We start from the raw sequence: 26,011 nt of genomic DNA, 5'->3' as shown, positions 1-26,011 counted from the left end.
AGGACTAAAGCAATCTTGAAAATTGTTATGCACGTGTTAAACTTTCTACGTAAGATTTGATTCTCTGAAGTAAACATGGCTGTTCAGATCCCCTGTACTATTAAGAAAATGTTATTTGTCAGGCTGTAATCCTTACTCATGTGAGTTTTGACAAATTCTGGCCTTGATGAAATTCAAATGTGATAAACATTTAAACAAGCACACAGAGAGAACAGACTCTTCTCATGTCTCCTGCTCCAAAAAAACAGCAACTAAAGCACATAAACTGGCAAAGATCTCTTTCCTTGGACATGAATTCTTCAATATTAGAATCACAGAATGGGTTGGGTTGGAAGGGGCCTTAAAGCTCACCCAGTCCCACCCCCCTGCCATGGGCAGGAACACCTCCCACCAGACCAGGTTGCCCAAGGCCCCATCCAGCCTGGCCTTGAGCACCTCCAGGGATGGGGCATCCACAGCTTCTCTGGGCAGCCTGTGCCAGGGCCTCACCACCCTCCTAACAATGAAGAATTTGCTCCTAACATCTAACCTAAATCTCCCGTCTTTTAATTTAACACCATTCCCCCTTGTCCTGTCATTATCTGATTGAGCAAAGAGTTGCTCTCCATCTTTTATATAAGCCCCCTTTAAGTAGTGAAATGCCACAATGAAGCCTCCCTGGAGCCTTCCCTTTTCCAGGCTGAACATCCCCAGCTCCAAGTAGATGACATCAGTCCGTCTAGCTCCTAGCTAACAATACCTTTTTCAAAGCAAGGAATAAACCTCCTATTGAGCACAACTGTACAATATTCGAATCACAGGGAATACGGTATCCATACCCTAGCACATTCTGTATGCTTTTTAATATTAATATTTAATATTATAGCAATGACTGCAGAATCAGAAAGCAAAGACAGTTACATTCCCTTACCATTCTGCTGTGACAAAATTGCCAAGGCACTAGCAGCTGCCTGAAACACTTCTTTTGAAGACGAGTGCATCAGCATGGACAGCATCACCGCTCTGTCTATTGGGAACCTTTCACAGAGAGAAACGAATCACTGCACAGGGACCACACTACAGCAGTTACTTCGTAACCATAGTTCAGTTTACTAAAAACCCACTAAGTGACATAGTTAATTTTTTAGATGACTGAACTTGGCTATTTCACTACAGCAACATCTTTGCATACTACGTGTGTAAGCCAACTCTGAATCTTACCAAATTCCCTTGGAGTCATGACTTCCAAGTGACTTGAGGTGCAGAAATGAGTAAAAAAACAGGCTTACCAAAATTTGCATGATTAAAATTTTACACAACTCTGAGAAAGAGTTTAAGGGAAATTCTGTGTCTTATCCATGCTTAGATTCTCCCTGATGGCCAGTGCTCCCTCTGCTATGCCCTTTCATCTGACTTGTGGGAAAACGTGTGCTGCTTTTCTATTCTTCCTACCTACTTAATCTGAATCTCCTCTATTTTCCCTACTCTTACATTCTTTAATCCTCCCTATCCTTTTTCTCAACTGAAAATGAAATTCCTTGTGAACTGTACAAATTCACTCTATTAAGACTGTGTCCTGACTCTTTATTAAAACACTAGCAATTTGGTCTGTGTGGAGTTTAGAATACTTTTCAAGAAACTTTCTATGTTGATTGTCATGTAATTCATTATGTATTAGAAAACAAGAAATAAAAATAACTGAAACATGAGACCCTCAAATGGCCAAATAGTAGGCCACTTTTTTTTTCATTTCCAAAAATGCAGTAAAAGGTGTTAATACTGACTGATTATCTCCATCTCCAATCTTTTCATGAAGGTTGCGTTGATACAGGAACAGATTTTTCAAAGCCCAGCATGCAGCCTCCTAAATATAAAACAAGAGGAAACAAAAGGATTGAAGAAATAAACCTTCAGAATTAAAAAAAAATAAAAAAAGTTTGAGACTTGTTCTGTCCATGATAAAGGTATTAATTGCTTTACGTAGAAATACAACAAAGTATAGGCTGTCACATTTTTATATCCGGGATAGAACTCAGTTACAAGCATGTGCCACGTTCTTATTATTTGATTTTCATTTTGATACCTACATTAGGCCAACATTAATTCTTCAGCTGATGAACCTGTGTTTTGCTGCTGTATACAGAGCAGCTGAGTAGACAACAAGCTTTTGGGTGGCCGAAGTTCCAGGCACTCAGTCTCAACTACCTAACCACATTTGATCCAAAGGAGTGACTGAAACTGCTTGGGGTGAACAAAGGTAAGGATGGAACAAAAGGGAATTTTTTTCTAAGGCTAATACAGTCCCTCAGACCTAGTTTGTCTGAGGATATACAGGAGAAAATTATGTTGCTAAATGTTTTATTTAATGTGTAATGCTGTCTTTCTACACCCCCATCATCCAGAAATTCTCACCAGTACATCTGTGTTTTTTCGGTGTAGTTCTAATGCTCTGTAGCATGCTTCCAACCAGCATAATTTTTCTTCCTCCTCCTCTTCTTTTCTTTCCTCTAAGTCTCGGTTTAGGAATATTGTTTCAGCTTGAAATACAAAATATTTACAATCAATTCTTATTGCAAAGACAAAACACTCATGTCTTAACTGTAGTCACGGAGGTGCTCCCATTGCCTGTGTAGGAAAGTCAGCTGGAGGATTAGTCTTTTCTGGGAAGGGAGAAGTCTTTTGCTCTGTGACAGAACTGAGACATGTCTTCAAGATTATAAAAGGAATGAAAAAACTTTGCTATGTGTAGTACTGTAGTGTAGCCAGTTATATAGATAGTTACAGGTCAGTCAATGGTCAGGTTCTGAAAAGAGCAGCACATATTTGTTCTGTTATGCATTTACATGCAGAACACCACACACATAAAATATAACTGTGGTTCATTTGCACGTAACCACTTATCGCTGAGCCATCTTCACTCTGAAGATATGCCATTTAAAAATATAAATTGCAATTGCTGAGAGAAACAGTAGGTCCCAGAAAGCATAATGAAAGTTAAAACAAATCATTTCATACCTGTGTTTTTCAGCATTTAAGAAAAAAAGGTATCAACACTGACCATAGTATCTGAAGTCTACTGGAGTGTATGCTGATTACTAACATTTGCTATTGTGAGGACTGTTACACAGCCTTTCTGCTGACATTTGTACTACTCAAAGACCAACAGGATCTGATCTTTAGCTTTGTGCCACTAGGTAACTAATTGCTGTTTAAAAATAACAACTGGAGCGTACTCAAGGAAAAGGTTAAACCTTTTATTTTATTTCAGAACTCAGGCACAAGCATTAACTTGGTGTTGCAATCTACTGGCAGTACATAATGAGTACTGCCACACATGGCAATCATGGCATCAAATACATGTTGCTGTCTGCAGACATTTTATATTAATCAGGGATTATCCAATATTTGACTATGAACAAACAGGTTGCTTTGTTAAGATCTATCAACATCACATCCCAGCTCTGAGTATCTGGGAATGTGGTAGGAACACGAGAATGTCATACTAAACCATAAATGTGCAGGAAATCTAGCTCTATCAAAGCTACCTTACTTGAGGCTTCCACATTAAAAACAGAAGCAGAATTAAGAATAATTACAGGAAATCACCAGTATGAAAACATTTACTTGTTTATTTCATAAGTAACTTATTTATGTGTTTAAGAATGAATTTACTTACTGAGAAGAGCTAAACAGCTGAGACCTGCAGCCTGTAACTTCGCATTTTTAGAATACGTTTTCACAGCCTTCACAATGACTTCTGGAACCTTATGTAACACAAGGATATTGAAAAAATTTCCTGAAAATAGATAAAGGTATTAAATGAATGTAAACAAATCCATAGCTTTAAACACATTTAGCATAGATTTCTCAGCACATAATGCATAAGCTTTGTTTGTAGTAAACATTAGATTTGTTATTAGGGGGCTTCACACGATGGTATTTATTTGTGGAAAGAAGAGGACAAGGATAAAAAGCATCTGCTATCTAGGTTCTTTATTTTTGATATGAAGACTGAGGTTTAATGCAAAATGACATACACAGTATCAGCAAAATAAGATACCATCTATATATCATTCGCAGACTTCCTGCCAGGAAACCACAGCAGCCCTGGTCTTGAATTCTTGCAATGATTTGATTTATCCTGCCAAGCAACTGTTTAAAACCTGTTTTGCCCTCTGGTTTTGTCCTCCTTGTTCAGTAGATCAAAGTCAGCCTTATAAATACAGAATACATACATTTTGGAACAGTAGAAAGACCTAGCTTTTGATGATAAATGTATTATTTAAAGGACAGCTTTTATCAAAGGCTATACATTACATGTAATTGAATATAAGGTTGAATGTAAGCAATTCTACAAATGAAAGCAAGCAAAAGAAGATAATTTCTCCATTTGTTGTGCAAACAAGAATTATGCATACAATAATATGGCTATGCTCACTTTGTAAAATATAGTCTGATAGATATAGTTTCTATTCTGATATTTAATTTTGTTTAATTCTCAATTATTAAAAATGAGAATAATACTAACCACATGAAAGGTGAAATTCAAATCTGTATCAATGTTTCTCAAGCACTTGAGATATGGTACAAAATTAAGAATTGTATGATTTGTGGGCATGACAAGTAAAATTAGAAGCAGAAGAAAAGCTAACTTCATTTCTTTACTTCAGTTCTGGTCCTGAGCCCTATAGATGCTGGCTACCTGCAATGTCTATGTTGTTCACTGGGAACTAAGTATCTCTCCCAGTGTTTTATGATTGAGCCCGATTAGTCCAAGTCAACAGAACAGACTTTAAGGCAAGTCCTTTCCAGATCCCTCATTCTAAAACTTTGACCTTACCACCCAAACAAGTGCAAATGGAAACAGCATTTTTCTTCTTAGTCTGTACTAGTGTTGTCATGTTGTAGCAGTGTTGCTGTTTCTTGCTGTATTTTACTGAATGACATGTTTGTGTAAATATGCCACTTATCTCAGAGAAAGTAAGAAATTTAGGCTATGTGACTAGTAATTATGCTGGACTTGTGGCTGATTAAACAGGTTGCAGTCCGTTAAAATTCTGATGACATTCTCATCTTGAATAGTCATTACCAGATTAGAAAGAAGACATGACAGTGATTTTGGAAGCTAATAGATGTTGACTTTACAATTTCACTACCAATTAACTTGGGTTTAGGAAAACAGTGTCCATCAGAATAATTTGTGAACCCACACTGGCTATAAGAAAATCTTCTAGACTATTTCCAGTCTCATATGGACGGACAGGACGGACAACCTAGCAATTTCACACCTGTTCTACCTGGTGCTCTGGGCACACCTTCCCAATCTCCTCCTAAAGTGTCTGCTTATCAAGATGAAAGGCACCTGTGGAGCTGAAAAAAGAATTAATAGATCTCATGTCTGTTTAACTGCCACTATTACTTGTTGGTCAGTAAACACAAATCACAAAAGCATGTTCTGAGGCCATGAAGTCAGGCTGGTTGCACACCGGGCAGGATTCAAGCATGCCAACAAAGTTCCTGTGTCCCCACAAGGGCTTGGTTACCATGCCTTCTGTTGGCCTTGCAGAGGAAGCTGTTCAAGCTTAACACCACCTCTTGCCAAATAACTGCAAATACCACCTCAGAAGCCACATTTTCTTTAAATGTTTGTTTGGCTTTTTGAAGGGGAACTGGAAGTTGCACTCCATTGCACTCAGGATTGATCTGTATTCTCTACAGTATCTGCATGAAGGAGCGGAAACAGATGGTGACAGGACGAGACTGATTTGATTAAGAGGAGTCATGCAATGGCACCAGCATCTGCAGCAGCTTCAGGCCACCACCTGCAAGAACTGGGAAGTCTAACTCATGAGAAAGACCTTGGCGGAGCGATGAAAAACCTGCCATGTAGTGTGGGTTATTCCAGTTGCTCTACTATCAGCCTTTTTTCACACAACAGGGGAAAAAAATGTATTTATTTTCATTTGAACTTGCTATTACCTGGTCCACTGCAACTGCTCAGATCATGTTCTTATAGTGGTAAGAGCACAGAGCTGGGAAGAGGCACAACAAAATCCTTGTTGACATTGCCATTATTTGGCTTGACGTGGCATTAGCCCATGTCAACCCAGACAATGGAAGTACTATTACCCAAGTCAAGGGAAGTTCTGGTTCAAATTGGTTCTTTCACTGCTGCAGGCCAGGGCCCCCAAGGCTGTCACCATACCTGAGCAGGAATGCAGCACAGGCCTTTGGGTAGATGCATTGCAAGGAGGAAAAACACAGTCTTGGAGAGCATGCCCCAGATAATTCAGTAGCACCAACAGGACCTCACACATCCAGCACCACCACTTCAGAGAAGAAATTTAGAAGGAATTTTCTTCCATTTAATAACATCACAAAGAATGGGAGATCTATCGATATACTCCTTTTTTCTCACTTTTTCACTCTCGGTTTTTATGACTGTTTCTGTCATTGTTGCTAGCCTTTATCACGAAAGGATCCCATACTGGTTGTTGCCAGTGTTGCCTCAATACCTTCACGTCAGTAGAAAAATTGAGCTATACACTGTCCTGAGGATTCACTGGAACAGTAGCTCTCTAATTGGCCTAACATTTCATGTCAGTACCTCCAGTTCTTACACAAAGTAAGCTGACTAACACCAGCTTTGTGAACTTACCCAATGTAAGCTTATGCAACAAACAGCAACAGGCTTCCTGAACCGTTTCACTACTGGGGAATCTTTTCATGGTTTCCACTATAACATTGTAGCAGCGAACATTTCCAGACATCAGCACTTCCACATTGCTGGCTAAAGAGGGAAACAGAAACAAAAATTACTTAAGATTACAATAAAAAGAAAACACAAAAAGAAGCATGGTAATTGGGTTCTAATATTAATGACTACCAACACTTGGTAATAATTTATAATAATTAAAGTAATTAAATTCAAATAAAAAAAATCATGTTTTTCTTCTTTTTTAGGGTGCAAGTTAGCAAGTTATTCATTTGGTTTAAACTAGTTCTCCTCTATGACTATTACGTATTGAGGGTATAGAAAGGTTCACCTCACGATCCCGAAATTTTTCACAGAATCACAGAATGGTTGAGGTTGGAAGGAACCTTGGGGGTCATCTTGAACAACCTCCCCTGCACAAGCAGGGCCAGTTGTCCAGAACCATGACCAGGTGGCTTCTGAGTATTTCCAAGGATGGAGACTCCACAGCCTCTCTGGGCAATCTGTGCCAGGGCTCGGTCACCTTCACCCTATTCACTGTTATTATGCAGGTCAGATACTGAAACTAACAGGCATTCATATTAGTCAGTAAAAAGACAGAATGCATCCTTTCCTACTGAGATCAGAGATCCCACACCCAGTAATTTAAAACAAAATAGTATCATGGTAGTTAGAAACACAGTACTTGAAAGCATCTTTGCAGTATGTGTCTATCCAGGGTGTGACACAGAACCCAAAAAATCTTGGACAGAATCTCGGTTCCAGTGAATGAAAGTCCTGTCACTGCCTCCAAGAGGTTCAGCACTATTCTACTGAGGTCTATAAACTTTCTTAATATTCTTTTCGACAGCCTGGCTGTCCTGTATACAAAGACATTAAGGTGAAAAAGCAAGCTGTGAGTGGGAAGCATTTCTGAATCATTCTGTTTGTTTGTGTAGGAAGGTTCTTTTCACAATGCTTTAAGATGACAGTGATTTATTAATGTCACTCACCACTGAAAACACCTTTCATTGTAAAGGTTTGCACACTTCACAGGTGATAATTATCAACATATTAAAATATTCAGATCATTCTAAAATTGTTGATTACAGAGAGAGCACAATCAAATGTATATTTAGATCCTGCAAGAACGAAGCAGTGGTGTGGAATGACTCTCATTTAATATTTACCACTAGAACTCGGACATCCAGCTTCTCACAGAAACTGATGAGGAGATCTGAGCACTCTGTAATTCATGGAATAACAGGTACCTCTCTCAGGGTGAGGTGAAATTGCCTCTGGAGGTGCCTGTTTCTCCCCATTAAATATAGGAGAAGCCTGGATCGCTGCCTATGACTAACACTTAGATGGCAAACATCATGTGATACATCACTTCCCCGGGGACTTTGAAGGACAGATGTCAGCAAAGCATTTTCTCATTCACTCAAGACTACTGAAATTTAAGAGAGTTCTTGTCCTGCACTGGGATAAACTGCCCGCCCTCAATTTCTCACGACATATGAGCCAGAGCAAAGTCTATGTATGTATTAGTGTAAGAAGGCATCCTGAGGCACAAATCCATGATGTATGTAGGCTTCAGGATATGGGGACACTACTCAAACTACGCTGAAACTATCTTTGTTTCCCTATTTTCAATACTTCACATCAGAAAGGGAAGTGCAAACTCCAAAAACAATGCCTGCTGTAGAGCAAGTCTTTGTCATGGCTTCCTCTTGGAACTGTTACACATTCTCTAATTACTTTCTTTAAAGAGCACTTCAGGCTCTCTCTGAAGTGCACTCTCTTCTTCATAAAAAAAAAAAAAAAGCACTTAGCACTCTGCTTTAGAAAATGGAAATAACTTCTAGGCTACGGTAAAATTATTTCTGTCTCAAGGAATGCTTAATTTTTAAAGACAAACTGGAACAGCAAGAAGCTTGTGAAAGGGAAATTAAATAGCTTGGAGAATGATGAAATTTGGAAAACTACAGTCTAGTTCCTGTTTTGTGGCACACCCTTGGCCAGCACGTTTCCTATACGAATGGACAGGATGTATGAGGTAGGCTTTGTGAGGAAACACTTCTGCAAGGTTACAACCATTGCTCAGCCTGGAGGAGGCTCAGGGGCAACCTTATTGCTCTCTACAGGTACCTTAAAGGAAGCTGTAGCGAGGTGGGGTTGGTCTGTTCTCCTTCGTGCCTGGTGACAGGACAAGGTGGAACGGGCTAAAGTTGTGCCACGGGAGGTTTAGGTCGGATATTAGGAAAAGCTTCTTTACTGAGAGGGTTGTGAGGCATTGGAACGGGCTGCCCAGGGAAGTGGTGGAGTCACCATCCCTGGACGTTTAGATGTAGAGCTTAGGGATATGGTTTACTGGAGGACTGGTTAGTGTTAGGTGAGAGGTTGGATTCGGTGACCTTGGAGGTCTCTTCCAACCTAGATGATTCTGTGATCTTATGGAAGAGACAAAGAGCTCGATGCCTGCTGAATTTGCCATCAGTAAGGTGCAAGAGCTGCCTGTGTCAACAGCACCATACATCAAGTCAATAAAGGGATACATATCACCAGGGACTCTTCTTGGAGCCTGATTTTGCCCATAATAGGGACTGCTGTGATGAGAGAACGAGACGCAATGAGATTTTCTTCTGTCCTATTGCACAACACCTGAGGACACCATGAGGCTCCAAAATGTGCCCAATACTACCTGTGCTCCTCATTGTAGCCACCACTGACTGGTCAGAGGGAGGTGCTTGAGCCCTAACACCGTGTCTTAGCTCTGGCCATTGGATTTGCATGGGAAATTTTCCCCTTGTGGAACAGCCTCTGCCAACAATGTTCTTAACCAGCTACCCAAAGTCACTGAATGTTCATTTAGTCAATAAATATACCTTATTATTCAAACTTTAAAAAAGGAAGAGCAAGGATTTGAAACCTGACCTCTGCAGCCATGATAAGCATCTTAGTTAACACTTATTCTGAGCAGAAGACTCTTTACCTATTTTATGAGAGATTCCAGTCTTGTAAGTATGACTGAATAGGAAAATTTCCCATAAAAAATTACAAGTCAGTATTTCCCACAGAAAACAGAAAAGTGATTTGTTTAGCAGCTCCCAACCAATTCTCATTTCAAAACTGTTCCCTCTGTCAAAATGTGTCACTATTTTTGCAGCACTACCAACTGTTTTTCCCTAGAGAGACTCTGAAGTTTTGTTTGCTTTCACAGTCACTGAAAGATTACCATGCACTCGGGTGAGCTGACGCAAGCTGTGGGAGGTGAAGAATTGAAAATGACTTCCAGTAGTGCACTTACATGGTCCAGCTAAGGAATGTAATGAGTAAAGTGCAGGAAGAATCACCTCTTCTCTCTCTGGAAACTCTTTAAATACTTCCAGTATGACCATATGATCTTTGCTTTCAACAAATTCAGTCAGCTGCTCTTCTGGAACTAAATTAAAAAGAAAGACAGAGACAGTAAGTTTTGAGGAAGTAATTCATATCCTGATAAAACGTGAGAAAATACAGTTATTTTAATTAAGTTTCCTTATATTTATTTTGTATATTCCACAGAAAGTCAGGTAGTCCCCTCCACCGAGATCATATTCCACAGTTAAGACTTCTTATACCAAAAACCGAGCTACTTTACAGAGATCTTTTTCTAGCCCACATTTTCTGTAAATGAGTTCTGACTTTCAAGTGCCTTCCTGTGAATGAGTATTTTTTTTTTAAACAAGTATTTTTTAAAAAAAAGTCTTTTAGTCTTTTCCACAGAACAACCTTCAGGTATTCTTCACCAAGACAGCATATAAGTGAAGGAAAAGCTAAGAACACAGTGAAAACAATTTGATGGAATGCATTTCCCATACTCCATTATTTTATTTTACTTCTCAACTTTTTTGATAATAGAGTTCTTTCCATAAAGACTACAGCCATGCTTTAATAATATCCTACCTTCACTGTAATAATAGCATAAGGTTTTTCAATCACTGTCCCCCGTCATTTGTGCTGACATCACTGCAGTTGTGCAGTGAACCAGATAAAGGAACTGATCCAGCTTGAGCACGAATCCCACACTTCAAATTTTGTAAGCAGAATCATCTTCTGAATTTGGTTCATGATAAGGGTACAAAGCTTCACATTGCAATAGCTGAGAAGGTTTCTCAAAGGCAAGAAAAAAATATCCAGGGACAGCCTAGGAACTTGTTATGCTGCTGTCAAGAAGGCATGCAGGTCTGTACCTGAAATGTCTGTGAATCTATAAAAATCAGGCACTTCTTATAAAAGGCATACACAGAATATGCAGGAAGCTGAGACACTTGTGGAGACTGAAGAGAAAATATGGCAGGACAAAAGTATTTAGGGAGAGAGGAAAAGGGAAAGGAAAGCAGAAAATAGTTCCAGGCACACGTGTGGGAGGAAGACTTAGAAAAAAAAGCAACATAAAATGGTGCCAGGAAGAACAAATCTGAAGAACTGGAGACTATCTTTGAAGCAAAGGAGTATAGTGGACTTTCTAGGAGTACTAGAATTTCTCAATAGTTATTCTGAAGCAAAAAACTCAATGCAAAGATAAACTGTCACAATAATGGGATTTTTGGCCATTATACACAGACAGGTCCTAAAAATGTTGCAGAAATTTAATACATGGTGACATCATTCCTCAAAAGAAACACAGGAATATTGTAGAGATACAATCTTAGCCTTTTAGTGTTGTCAGGATCAATAGCTGAATCGTATACTTTTTCGAAAGTGCAAACATTTTGCTTGATTTTAGACTTGCTCACAACTTCCTGGCAATCCTAAAATTTACCAGTCTTTCAAGAAGCAGCTTTGGTTATTGAGAATTAAAATCAAGTATCACTACTCTTTGTCCCAGTGTTACTGACTAACTTTGAATCCCATCTTTCCTGTTAACTCTATTCAGAAATGTAGCGACATTTTCCACATTAATTTATCTGATTCAGAAAATTTATGATACTGCTTGGAAAACCTGTTTTGTGCTAATGGGTTTTGAGAACAGATATAATAATAAAAAAAAAGGAATGCAAGAATTCATTTTTCTGTAGTTAAATGAATATCTATAGTCCCCTCCCAACCTTTTATTTTTTTTCTAACTTAAGAGCCCACAAGATATAATACCTTTTTCAAAAAGCTTGTATAATGCTTTGCATCCATGTTGTTGGATCTCTTCATTTTTAGGGAAGGTGTGCATGGCATTAAATATCAAAGAAAACACATCCACCTCTTCCTCCAGGAGCAGGAAAGCAACTACATCTAAAAAGCAGAAGAGATTACATGTTGTGCTGAGGTGTTCTCAACATGTTAATTGGAGCACTGTACTTAACTATTAAAATCCCAAAGTCTTTAATATTGTCCTTCAAATTTACTCCGGTGGCTCACACCCAGACTTTTATATAAATTATGAGGCTGTTATCTCTTAAGGTAGTATTTCAGAATACAAATGAGATGTTCTAAAAGATTACTGGCAAAAAGACAGTTTCCTCTCTCCACTCCTGCTCCCACTGGCTTTGGTACTTGTCTGGCTTCTCAGAGACAGCTCACCTCACTAAACCAGTGGAAAATTAATCAATGCAAAAAACTGCACTTTTTGCAAACTGAAGAATTGCACTAAGAAACTAAACTTGTGGGAAAAAAAAAAAAAAGATAGGACTACACTGCCCGAAGAAAGCACAGGGGGAGTTGAAATCTATCTTTCAGCTATGGTGAACCATGAATTCGACCCATCTGTATCATGAAATGCTATTCTCACTCTGTTGGCCATTCTTTCAGCCTGGATAATTGCTACCTGAAAATGAACTAAAAAGCCAATGTCACTGTTGCTCTTAAAATAATAATTAAAAAAATCTGAAAAAAGTTGCTGTCTCTATGTCATGTATAAGGAAGAAAATCATATTCATGACAATTTTTCAAGCTTACATCAGTAACAGTAAAATTAATAGTGCCTGATCTGGTATTTAAGCTGCAGCTGTGTTTTTTTTTTTTTTTTTTTTTTTTTCTTTTAAAGAAAGGATCTTTCTGTATGGCTACCACTCTGCATTCACAGTGGCCTACCACCTCCTACCTCCTCTACCACCTCCTACCACCTCTAAATTGCTGTAGTGCAATTTAAGCTTTTGGACATACAGACATAAAGAATACCAAGAGATTTTTCTGACAAGGTACAATTTCAAATACTTTTCTGAAGTAAGATAGTCAAAATGAGACTTTAAGTCTCTCTACATAATTAAAAGGGAGAAGAAAGCAGATTCAAGAGGTAATTGATCTTATAAAATAGACAAATAAATAGCATGAACCATCTTCTTAAAGTTCCTGTTTCACTCTATTGCCTATAGCAGCAAGTTGGACAGCCAGATCAGCTTTAACTACCTAAAGTCTAAGCCTTATTTTGTAAGGTTGACTACAAGGCCTTTCAAAGTCAGTGGAAACTTTCCTATTTTGACAATAATTCAGTACAAGTTATTATATGCTACCTTGAACCAAGCTAGCAGATATCTCCCTTACAGTCTCTTTAATTTCAACAAAAGATCAAGAAAAACATTCTCAGTACCTGATAAGATCAAGTCTCTAGAGAGCGGAATAACAGAAATTTATCAGAGACAATTCACTCTTTTCAAATATATAAACCAGTACTAAAGGAAGCAAGTCAGAATGTGACCAATTTTATACTTTGCTAAGAAAAAGCTCTTATTTAACTTAACTGTACAGCAAGTATTTGTGCCTATGCTAATAACAAGTTGGCAAAATTTTTGGGCCATGTTGTTCATAGCCTTGAAATTTGGAGACTCCTTTCTACCTGGACAGAAAAAGGTGCAAAACAGTACTGCACCTTTGTATGCAAACACAAATGACTGTACAGAATAAAACAGAGAGACAAATCCCCTACAAAATGTATAGTTACGCATTTATATCGCAGTTCTTTTTTTTTAAAGGCTCAGAGTAGGAAAGTAAAATAGACAATACCTGACATGAGGAGTAGATTTAATGTTTTCAGTCCTATTACTGAGAGATTTACATTTCCTTTGTGAACTGTGAGCATTTTAAGGATCAGCCTAAAAAATTAAAAGATGGAAAAAAAGAGTTAGGGCTAAGTAAATACTAACAAAACTATTTTTTTTCAAACATTACTTTAAAAAAAAAAACACAAAACAACAACACAAAGTAGTTACAGAAATTAGTAAAAGCTTTCTAAAGCCAATTTTGTCATTTCTCAATTCATTTTTCAAACTTTTCTTTCAGCTTATGTTTTTTTCAAGTTAGCAATTAAATTTCTTTTTAATTAAATTACTTTAACAATTTTTAGATTACATGAAAGTAATGATGTGTAATTTACCAATTTAAATTGAAATTAATTTTATATGCATATATTAATTCTACAGGAGGCAAGTCTTACATCCAGGCTGGAATTATTCTACAGAAAGCAGGGCTGGGGGGTGCAGCAGTCTGCAGGTGGTGAGGCAGTGTACTGCTTGTTGCAAGAGTGAAGTTACAGTGAATGATCAAGTGTCTGCTGGAAGACACAAAGCAGCTTCCCAGCTACAGAACTTGAACAGCACCTTGAAGGACTCTATCCTATCTTAGGTTCCACCACTGTAGCACTTACAGGATGTTGGACAAATCACTAAAAAGAAGCATTTCATAGACTAGCAACTGTATACTCTCTACTTTCTAGGTGACCTGACTTGAGACCCAGGGATATTAACCTCTGAAATGCTGCAAGCAGAGTCAAACAAAGTTGAATTCTTAAACATAAGGAGAGCCAAACAATGCTAAGTGCTCTGAAAAAGCCAGTGAATGTACCAAACTGTCTGCCCAAAGACAGATTTTCTAAGACAGTGACCTCGAATCTGTAATACCTTCTCATTAAACAATTTTTTTAAATTTCTAGACAATACTGAAGAGCACTAATAAAAACTGAGAAGAAATTAATAGGCCAATTTTCAGATAAGGTATCAATAATGTACAGTAAATAAGGTGGTGGGCCCCATATTGAATGATGATGATGGCAGAAAATAAATTACATTGACTTTGTTTTTAATGAAGCATATCCTAAAATGGGGGAAAACCAAAACCGTGTAATTAAAAACTAAATAAAAATAGAGAGGCTCAAAAAAAAAAACTCAAGAAACTTTCACTGTTGATACTTGTAACTTTGGAGAGCCAGACTCTGCAGTCTTAATGATCTTCAAATGAGAGTGTCTTTGTACAGCTATCTAATCAAAAGGGATCGTGCAGTAGCTGGCAATGCTAACAGACATTCTTGACCTGTCTAGGAAAACAAAAAGAGCTCTGAAAGCTTCATCCAAATTTCATTCCCAAGATAGAGCAATGATGTTGTGTGCCTTGCTGAGGTCTAACTTTATAAACTAGGATAAATGTATTTATTATTATTATTTCTTTCTTATTATTTTAAACTGAGAATAGATACCTCCCTGAAATTTCTGTATGCACGCTTTCGATCAGTAAGTCCACAGACAAGGACAGGCACTGGCATTTCAGTCCCCAGGCACATTCTTGGCCCAGCACACAGCCCAGTTGTATGGACTAAGTAGTAGGGTGATGAATCAAAGAAAACAGGGAGCCACCCTAACCAAGCTGGTAGAGTAGCTAAACAGACACCCTTAAATGCCCTTCTTTAATGTCCTGATTAAAATGTTTTAGTTTTAAGCCTTCCTAATGCACTTTATTGTGTGGTTGCAGGTGTGTGTGCACGTGTAGAAACTGTACCTGGGATGCAGATTCCTCCACCTATTTGCTCCATCAGCAGCTGTGGACAACAGGCTGGGAGGGAATGCAGCCAGAACAGCTCACCCGGACTGACCAAAGGGATATTCCATGCCACGTAATTTCATGCTCAGCAATAAAACCAAGGGGAACTTTGCCAGGGTTGCTCAGGGACTGGCTGAGCATTGTTCGGCTGGTTGTAAATGAGAGCTTTTGCATCCCTTGCTTTGTTTTGCTGATTTTTGTTTCTTTTACTTATGAAACCGTTTTTCTCTCACACACCCACAACAGGAAACTACGGGAAATATCAGCCCAAATGGGAGTAATTTCTGGGACATAAGAATAAGCATCAGTCAATTAGCAAGCCTGTAATCTGCCAAAGAAATCTTAACTAGCTTGTACAGCTCAGTCACTCCTTGCTCATGAAAAGCAACCAAAATCACAAACATACTGCATCTTCACGCAAGTGATCTCATAATGGCAACCTTTCTAAGGAAGGGCAGGTGAGGACTATAAAAGCAGAGGCAGATTTACTAGTAGAGCTATTAAGCTGGAGCTCCTTGCTGTCATTATCAGCCCTGAATGAGGCAATCTGTCCAAGAGAGAGAACTTCCAACCAAGCCCTTCTCTCCTATTCATATTATACTTACATCTGCAGCTAGCATTTGTGCTACAGAACAGCTTTGGAGTTACTCTCTGCCAGTCTTTGTCCCATCTAACCACAGCTATGCAGAAGCCATTTACTTAGGCTCCCTCAGTGGGAGAGATGGGCGTACTCAAATCAAACTACACTTAGTTCCAGGCTTACTAAAAAGAAGGAAAAAAACACCTTCTGAAGGTAATTGTGTCCACTGACTGCACAGGTAGTTAAGGTGACTACTTTAAATACTTAATTTTTAGACAACTAAGAAATACCCCTTCTCTTGATTCCACTTTAGGCTTGTGGATTTAATGCAGCATAAAGAACACACACACACAAAACCTGCCAGGTCTATTATATTGCACCTGTCTATTAAAAGAAAACATCTTCCTAACCACAGAGTCCTAGAATCACTGAGATTGGCAGGGACCTTTGAAGTTCTCTTAATTCAATTTCCCTGCTCAAAGAAAGGCCAATTATAGCTGATTGTTCAGGGTCACGTCCAGTCAGGTTCTGAGTACCTCCAAGGCTGGAGACTTCACAACCTCTCTGGGCAACCTGTTACAGTGTTTGATCAACCTTAAAATAATTAAAAAAAAATCACTTTTTAAAAAAAATCTTTATGTGGAATTTGCTGTATTTCAATTTGTTTCCTGTCCTGTCACTGGGTGCCACTAAGAAGAGCCTGGCTCAGTTTTCTTCACTCTCCTAACCAGGTATTTATGCATACAGCTAAGATCCCTGCTTGTGTGAGCCTTTTATTCTGGAAGCTGAAGAAACCCACAAAAGATCTTTAACCATGTAGAAGCTGATGTAATAAGTATATAAATACATTTTATTGCATAAATAAGCTGCCATGATATCCAGAAGACTCTTTGCATCCAACATACTTACTGGTGAACAGCCAGGGCTTCCCAGTCCTTCCCAATATCCTTAGGAGCTATGTTCTGTAGCGTACTTGGACAAATTTCTATCAATTTACAAAGAAGTGACCAACCCATCTGTAAAATAAAAATATAGCTATTTCAGAACAGATGTTCTATTTGGAACTTAAATGTTGTCTTCCAATATTCATGGCAATCAGAAGATGGATGTTCTCAACAGTTATCTAGCTAAATGAAGGATAATTACACAAGGCAAGGGACATAAAAAGTCAAGAGGTGGAACTAAAACATGCCAATGATTACCATTTCTTGTAGCATTGTGTCACCTACAATGTGCTCCAGCACCGCTTGAGGATAGGGGACATACTTACAGTTAAAAGAGATGCTGACAGTGAGAAAAATAAGATGAGATCAATAATATGCCATCGTGGGCCACGAAAAACCACTGCACTATTACAGCTAGTCCAACTTCATCGAAGCATTGCTGTCTCCATAAGAATTTGCTATTTAATTGCAAATGAGAAAGGATAGTTTTCAAAGGTGGTCATGTAAAAAGCGTATATGTTCTAAGTGGCATGAGATACCTAAATGATATTATATATTTCATATTCTTGCCATCAATCCTCAGTGTCTGCGTGCTTGCAAAACACAAAAAGGGCAGTGAAAGTCTTGAGAGCACAAGGGATGAAAGACAAACTGAAAATATATTTATTCTAATAACTACCTGCTCCAGCCTATGCAAGTGCCCTGACTTTTAGATATCTGTAAATAATACCAAAAATGAAAAATGTCCATACTGGAGAAATCTGTTCCCCCATGTTCCCTGGAACAATGATCTTTATTATTATGAGAGCTTGCTGGGCGTATTGGCCCTCAGGCTGATAAAATTGAATGTGCTGCAGTGTGAATGAGAGCAGGGAGCAAAAAATGTAGAAAGAATTAACTGATGAGAAGAAAACCTCGCTGTACTGAAATAGAGGAAGTAATCTGAGAAATGTCAAAAGTTCAAGACAAAGTAGATTTTACAAAAATTAAAACAAAGCATAAAACTCTTCCTAGCCATATAAATAAAAAAAGAACAAAAGGAGGAAGTAGGCCTGTGTGCTGTAGGAATAGGGTCAAGACAGAAGATAACCTAGGTGTAGCTCAAAAACCACAAGCATAATGAGATCCCATTTCAGGAAAGAGTTATGCAAAGCTAAGGGGTCAGCAGAGGACAGCCACCAGCACCAGGAATGTAAACAGCTGCTTCGAAGGAGCTTCACTGCAAAGTTCATAGAAATTGCATGACCTCTAACCCTGCAGCGTGACAGAGGAGAGACATGAATGAAATTGGAAGTCGGGTAGCACAGAGCCACCCAAAGGAACAGCACTGACTAGAAAGCAGGCAGCTTTCACGACATCTTTGGCAAGTCTATGGAAAAAGTGATGTAAATCCCCAGAAACTGGAATTCTGTTTTTATATTTCATAGGTCACAGGAACTACGTTCAGGCTATCCATGGTAGCTTTGCTTTTCTTGAAGTGTAGATTTCCAGAGTTAAATGTTTTAAGCCCATTATACCCTCAATCAGCAGATTGAGCTTGACCAGAAGACAATTTCCTTGCTTAGACAGCGAGCTGACTTGCCCTATGTGAGAGTGCAAACCAACTACTATGGACATTCAGGAAGATGAGTCTGGGCTGTGGGATCAACTCCTGATCAAGCACGGCAAGGACACTGTAGAGGTGACCATTAATTCAAACACTGATTATTGCTAAAAATAAGATTTTGAAGTGCCACTTCCCGCCATGCTAATTGTAAAACTTAGAACCCAACGAAAATTAGCTTAATGACTTTAGAAAAGTCACTTTTTTACTGTCTCTGATGAAACTGATATTTCTGTTAAAGATTCTATTTGGATTGTTGTGACTCCAAGCACTGACAAACATTTATAAGGACTGTGGAGCCAGCAAAGACAGAAGCAGATATCTGACCTGCTGATAATGCAGTCTGTTTTATAATATTAAAAGCAAAGCCTGGGGTAACAAAGACCTTGTTGTCCTTTTAATAATTACGTAAGAAAGTAAGGGTCTTTTAAATAACAGAGATACTAAAGGCTACAGGGAAAGGAAAAAAAATAATGCAGTAAACAAAGATGTTCTTGTAAACACTTTAACATGTCCTGACACACAGGGACAGTTGGCGGCAGCACTGAAACCCTGTTATTTTTGTCAGCCCCTTTTCATTTCTGGCATGCAATGAATTTATATTACATTAGCTCACACCTTCTGCATGAGACAAAGCTCTACTGACTGCTCCCTGCTCTTTCCTGAAGTGTAAACAAGTTTTGCTCTACTGTTTCTAACCTGCTCCAATCATTGTCAGCCAGCAACTGAAAAAAAACCACACCACACTATCAAATTTACTTAAAAGATGTCTATTTTACTGTTAAGGCACTACTGACTTTGCAGCTCAGCATCTTCCTATTTATAAAGAAGTTTGCCTAAAGTCCAACTTGCAGTGGTACTCGCAATATTGATCTATTAAGCTAATTTACTCTGTGCAAGCATAGGACAAAAAAGTAAATCCTCATTTCAGGTATGGCTCCTACTCAGTTTTTTTTCTTATATGGGTCAGTTTTACTCCAATGCCAAAAGCCAAGGAGGCAACTGGTTGGTTAATCAATTTATTCAATGAAAATTCTTTAGTAGTACAGAGAGACTACACCGAAGTCAGGACTATGTCACTTCACTGCTGCCAGGGAGAGCTGTGTGTTCACAAAGACTGTAAACCAACTGCTGTGGGCGAAGCAAGGAAGACAGAGCTCTACTAACACGCTGGGGATGTTGGTAAATATCATAACAAAATGTGAAGGACGAGCTGCCTACGGCACTTTGTGAGGAACTGGATTAGAGCTTTGCACTGGCTGTGAATTTGACACATGAATACAATGTAGCACTGCAAAGGAAATCCCAAACTTCTAAACTGAAGCACTGTACAACTGCAAATGTAGGCAGAGAGAAGATTAAAACTGATTTTTAAATTCTGTATTAAATCAAGGTGAGGATTTTTAACATTACTAAAATAAAAATTAAACGAACACAGTTCTCTTACACACTTCTTAGAGCCCTGTGCAATCACTTCAGACCTGCTTCTGGTTGTGGCTGGATTTCATATTTTTTACTTCCTAGACTAAATTTCTGGGCAGTGGTTTTGTAAATTGTTACATACATAATATACTTTATTCTGAAAAAAAATACTGATTTATCCTTTTGTATTTCTTAATGAATAATCCTTTTGAATTTCTCAATGACAATTCAATCGTAAAATAACTTGAAAGTTCAGACTCTGTATAAGCCACTTAGTTTTCAAAGGAAACTTTCATGTTTTAATCTGTATTTTATGCTTGTGATCTATAGTTTAAGATCCAGTAGATTAAAAAAATCTTAAAAAACACTATTATTTATGTGACATCATTTATGTTTTGCTTTCTAGTGACTCCAAAAAAAAAAAAAAGATGCCAAAAAGCTTGTAATGATACAAAATTGCTTAATAAAGAAAGCAAGCAAGTGGCACGCGAACTTGGACTTCATAAACATCCTTTCAGCATAACGTAGTCAGAAACTTAATCTACGCCTGCCAGGAAGGAGCTCTTTCATACAAGCCTGGCAGCTGTACCGTAAGCACAGCACCGAGTTGTGCAAGCACCGCACCTCCTTGAAGTGGGCCGGTGCTGTCACAGGAGCAGCCTTAAATTGCAGAAGCTGCACTGTTACAGCACTGTTTTCCCCTAAAAAGTGGCCTCGTGCAGCTCTCACGGGATGGGGCTATGTATGGATGAAGGCGTCTTAAATGGTGCCGCTCCTCATGTTTGCACGGCAGGATTTGATGTTGATATGCTGGAGTTAAACAGCAGGATTTAATGTTGATATGCTGGAGCTATATTAAAGGCCGGCTTTAATGTCGACATGTCGGAACTCTATCAAATGGCAGGATTTCACGTCAGGACTATATTACACAGCATTACTTGTACCTCAGAAGCGTGGGACACGCTGCATCCACGCCGCTGCGTTTACGCTCATCACTCCACTTTCTTTTGCCTTTCAGAGCCGCTGCTCGCATCTGCAGAAACCTGGGACTCCCGGCCCCAAGCCCTGTCCTGTCCTTTTGCAGGGGAGCAGCGTTTTCCTTCACACAGCCCCCTGGAAGGGCGGGGGGGGGCTCGGGGCCGCTTACCTGCTGCACGCCCGCTGCCCCCGCGTACATGTCCACCACCAGCAGCACGGGGACGTGGATGTTTTTGCCGCTGAAGAGCCGTGGAGCTGGAAGGGGGGGGACACAGAAAAGCCGCGTTAAAGGCGTGTGGGGCGGCCCGGGACGGACAGGGCCGGGCAGGGCTGGGCAGGGCGGCCGTCCCTTACCGCTCTGCCGGGCCGCCAGCTCCAGCAGGTCGCTCAGGGTCTGCACCAGCGTCTCTAGCCGCTTCCTCTCCTGGACGTTTTGGAGCCGGACCACCAGCTTCCTCAGGGCCTGTTCCTCCCTCGCCGCCGCCGCCGCCTCCTCCTCCTCGGCAGGGCCGGCGCTGGCCATGGCGGCCCCGCTGCCCTCCGCGGCGGCCGCTTCGCCTCTCCTCGCCTCGCCTCACCCCATCCGCCGCGGGGACGAGGAGCGGACGACGCGGGCCCGTCCCGCAGCCGCTGGCAGCACCGCCCGGCCGCTCCGAGCCGCCCTCCCCGCCGCCGCTGCCGCCCGCCCCGGGACGCGGTCGCGGCCGGGCGTGGAACCCCCCCCTCCCTCAGCCCCCCCACCCGCCGCCATTAGGGGGCGCCCGCGGCACTCGCGCACGGTTCGCTGGCAGCGCGCCCGCTTGCGGAGATTGACAGCGCTGATACCCAATAGGATGGCAGAGGTGCAGCGGGGGTCCGCCCACTAGTGTGCCTAGGGTATAAATAGGGCCTGGAGGGGGTCCTTACGCCTCAGGTGAGGGTGGTAGGGAGCAAAAGGGAGGGGGTGTTTTCTTCTTCCTTTAAAAAAAAAAAAAAAAAAAAAAAAGGGAGCATATGTAGCTAATGTGCGAGGCTTTCTGGGCAGACAGCAGGCCCTGAGGCCTCCTTGCATGATGTAGGGTCCTTTTTCATGCTGTGGTGGGCCAGGGAAGGTGGAGAAGGAGCTGTGTCCTCTCCTGAGGGTTGAGGCAGCTGAGGTGAAGCTGAAGGATCACCAGTTTTGGGGTTACCAGCTTTGGGTTAAGCTCGCCCAAGGAAGACCCTTGCTCCGTGCTCATGAGTGTTTTGGCCTCATGGGCTCTGATAGGTCTGTGGGTTTGCTTAAAGCAGACCTGTGTTGTATTTGGAAGTAAAACTTCAAGCCATGCAGTGAGAGGTTGCTGTTCTGAGATAGGAAAGTTCTCCTGCCCTGTGGGTGCATTGCTTCACTTGTGGTTGATGCAATCTTCCTGTAACGTGGCAATGCTTGTGGGACCTCACTGCTCTTCTGAGAGAGTGGTATGTGGGTTTGAGGTTGCCAGACACCTCTTTAAATGCTTGGTTAGAAAGTCAGTGCCAGTGGGATATGCTATACAGAAGTTGCATGCCCTTTGTAATACCTAAGTATTAATTAAGGGAATAAACTTTCCAGTTAAATTGGACTTCATTAGACAAAAGTCCGATTTGGAGGATCTTAGTAGGAGTATGGATTTACTTGAAGCTTCTGTTTAGTTTACAGTGTTTTGTTAGAAATCCATGTTGTTCATTGAACAGCACTTCCACAGTGCTAGCTTCTCAAAATAAGCTTTAAGAAAGTGTTCAGTAATGCCCCTGAATCCACACAGAGCTGGTTGAACTGTCCCTGGCCTCTTGGTGTATCGGTCCTGAAAAGCTTGGACACGGCTGCCTTAATAGTTCAGGCTTTTTTTTTTTTTTTTCACAAAGAAACTATTGTCTTGGCATCCCAATTATAGTCTACTAACTAGGACTGCATTTGTTAAATGATGAGCTAGTATTTCCTTCTCTAAAGCACTGGAAAATAAACATGAATGTGAGATAGTGTTATGAAATAGTGACTCATAGTTTGTGATGTGTGGAACACATTACATCTGGGCTGAAACAAAAATGAGTTGAATTAAATGGGTTGGTTGCACTTGAAATATGTTTTTCTTTCCTGCAGAACCACTAATGCAAGCACAAAGAATGACTGAAAAATGTTTTTTTTTCTTGATGTAAAGTTTTTTTTGTCTTGCAAAATGAATGCAAATAGTCTCGGTTTATATTGACTTCTTCCAGTATCTGCGAAGCTGTAGTTGCTATGAGACCTAAGCAAAAGATTTTGAAGAGGTCACTCTTCACAGCTTACGATCAGAAATGTCACTTGTGAGTTTTAGAATCTCTGCGTACAGCAGAGGTACAGCGAGTGATATTGATAAAAGTTGTATTAAAATGACTTCCAAATCCTACTCTTAAACTGAATTTGTGTCTGCTTTGACCATTCAACAGAGCGTACATCTGGATGCGCTGCTGCTCTGGACTTCTTTGCGGCATATTTTAAATAAGAATGCACCAATGCAGGTTATGTATTGGTGTTTCAGTGGATAAAAGTGGAATAAAGTTGTGGATTTCCTGAAGGAAAATTGCAGACCACAACCCCTTCTCCTGAAATAAGTTGGGTTCTGTATGTCCTTGATGCAGACCTCATGAATGTGCCGCATTTGGAGCGTTGTGTGTGTCAGTTTTTTTCTGGTCATTTCTCACCCAAACACTTTCAGCTGTTTATCAGACTTCATGCCCAGGTATTAGGTAGCTAAATGGAAAGAGAAAGCAGAGATTACAGTTAAAACGTAAATTTGATTTATACTTTCAAAGATTTTTTTGTTTGTTTGTTTCTCAAGAGATCTGAAGTGCAGTTCTTCTGTATGTCCTATTTGTGTACCAAGGGGTTTTGTTGTCACTCCACCTCCCTTGTAATTCCCTACATTTCAGGCAATCTTCACTTCGAAACACTCATGTTTCCTTGAGTGTTATCTTCATGGTGGGGTGTGTGGTTTGTGTGGCTTTTTGTTTTTTGTTTTTAACAAATTCAGAATTGTCACACCTGTCTCTTTCTTGAGGCTGAGTGCTGTAGGCTTATAAGAGTTGTTTCCCCTTTTTGTTTTCAGTGAGATTGGCAGCTATCTGCCCTGTATTTATCCTCTCCCACGTGGATGGGGCTACTAATACTCATTAAGTAATATATCATCTCTGCTGTGTCAGATATGAACAGATAACGCAGCACATTAACATAGAGACTAATACATTGTTCCACCTCCAGCTTTTGCATTCCTGCATCGTCTGGAAAATTGCGTGACGCCAGGGAGCCCTGGAGATTTGACACTCTAGTTTGAACGAGCTCAGTGGTTGTGGAATCAATGGGATACCCACAGTTTTAGATCACCCTGCTTTTTCTTTCCTGCTGTAGGTTAGTGCCTTGGGGCACCACAAAACTACGTGCAACATTAAAATTAAATTGGAAACTGAAATCGTGGGGTTTAGAATATGTGACAATGTGAGTGCTTGGATTTGGCCTTGACCATTGCCTTTTAAACACATATATTAGGAATTCTGCTCTTATTTGTCACCTAATTTCAATGGAAAGAGTAGCAACCTGATCATACTGGTCAACCCAAAGCTGTGGGGCTGCATTACCCAGCTGGTGTGTCTGAACCCTGCTCTTTCTCCTCTGACACAACCCAGCTTCAGCTGTAGTTAGTGACCTCCTCTACATTTTGGGGCTGATTGCCTCTGGGAGGCTGGGGCTCCTTAGGGATGGGGCTGGGAGTAGTCATGTTGGTGATGCACCTGGTGAGAGCTTGTTCAGATGGGATCCAGGTATCTGTCGGGCAGATTTCTCTTTTGGACAATGCATCCAGGTGGCTGAAAGGCAGACCCAGGGTCTGATGTGGGGCTGTGTAACAGGGACTGATGCGCAGCTGGCAAGTTGCTGAAAAGAATTTCACCAATGCAGATGTAAAACCTGCCAAATATAGTAGAAGAAAGCAAAAAATGTTTGTCTGCTCTGTTGGGTGGGTAATTTCCTGTAAGAAGCAAGTAGCTGTTTCCTTATTTTGTTTGTAGGTGAAGCTATAACTGAAACAGAGAGGACCAGATCAGTGGAGAAATTTTTTTTGCATGTGAGCTTGAATCTCAATTTCATTGTAAAATGGGCTGTCATGGACCAAACTGCAAGTGCGCATGTTGGGGATGTATTCCTGGACTGATCAAGTCTAAGCTGTTACCCGTAGGGTGAGATACGCTACCCTGGCTTGTGTTTCTTCCTCATTCTGTGTCTGTGGCAAGAAAAATTTGGCTGTGAGAGCACAGGCATTAAGACTTATGTCATACATCAGCCCACTTCTCATGTGGTGTTCCTCTGCGGGCACTGCCCTGTGTTCCTCTGGTCCTGTCCTTTGGCTGTGGCTTCAACAAGCACGCGGTGGCATGCCAGGTCCTCCCCGTGCCTGCTGAGAGCCTGCTGCTGCCCTTCGGTGCAGTGCTTCTGTCCTGCACTGAACAGAGGCACCGTGCACTTGTGTGAATTAAATTATTTCAGCTGTTTCAGAAATTTTCATCCCAGAAGACTGGGAAATGAGAATACCAGGCTTTGTAGTTGGTCTGACTTTTGTGCAACTGTGTCTGTGGTGGCCTGTGCAACTTCTTCATTTTGTCCTGTAGCTTCCCAGAAGCCACAGGCCTGAGTAGGCAGAGCGTTGTGTAACCTGTACGCTGGTTTGGTTTTCAGCGTAGCCTGACAAGTCGACACACCTCCTTGCATCTGCTCACAGACCTTGCGCTTTCCTCGGTCTTATCTTTCCTAGGTGTCAGCAGCAGCAGTGATAACAGCCCTGTGTCCTAAGCCTGGAACAATGGAGCTGGTAATTGCAATGATTTCGAGAGGCGTCTTGCAGAAAGCACAAATGGGAAAGTCGGTAGAGGATACACCAGGAAAATGTGATGTCCTGTGCAGGCCAAAAGAGAAGTGCATCACATAGACTATATAACCATTTCCCTAAAATGGGAATGGTTGGTCTGGTTTAGAATATAATAGTTTTATTTTTTTTACCCTG

At 40.5% G+C, this 26,011-nt stretch overlaps 1 protein-coding gene across 2 annotated transcripts in view; it reads right to left on the bottom strand.

Annotated features, from left to right (window-relative positions):
* Positions 1-21,730, bottom strand: part of LRRK2 (leucine rich repeat kinase 2) — a 69,660-nt gene extending 47,930 nt beyond the window's left edge. For both annotated transcript variants that reach the window (XR_011092074.1, XM_068669743.1), the window contains exons 1-11: positions 21,339-21,730; positions 21,154-21,239; positions 16,947-17,053; positions 13,652-13,740; positions 11,810-11,944; positions 9,984-10,118; positions 6,638-6,769; positions 3,656-3,775; positions 2,392-2,516; positions 1,764-1,843; positions 911-1,017 (exon numbers count right to left, since the gene is read on the bottom strand). Coding sequence is in view for 1 of the 2 variants with exons in the window: in XM_068669743.1 (XP_068525844.1) it covers positions 911-1,017; positions 1,764-1,843; positions 2,392-2,516; positions 3,656-3,775; positions 6,638-6,769; positions 9,984-10,118; positions 11,810-11,944; positions 13,652-13,740; positions 16,947-17,053; positions 21,154-21,239; positions 21,339-21,507 (1,285 nt within the window). In the remaining variant the exon portion in view is untranslated. The remainder of the gene's footprint in view (positions 1-910; positions 1,018-1,763; positions 1,844-2,391; positions 2,517-3,655; positions 3,776-6,637; positions 6,770-9,983; positions 10,119-11,809; positions 11,945-13,651; positions 13,741-16,946; positions 17,054-21,153; positions 21,240-21,338) is intronic.
* Between the last annotated feature and the right edge of the window lie 4,281 nt (positions 21,731-26,011).

This window comes from Anas acuta, chromosome 1, assembly GCF_963932015.1.
Source record: "Anas acuta chromosome 1, bAnaAcu1.1, whole genome shotgun sequence".
NCBI lineage: Eukaryota > Metazoa > Chordata > Aves > Anseriformes > Anatidae > Anas > Anas acuta.
The sequence above is the reverse complement of the archived record's forward strand: the minus strand, read 5'-3'. Positions and strand labels throughout refer to the sequence as shown.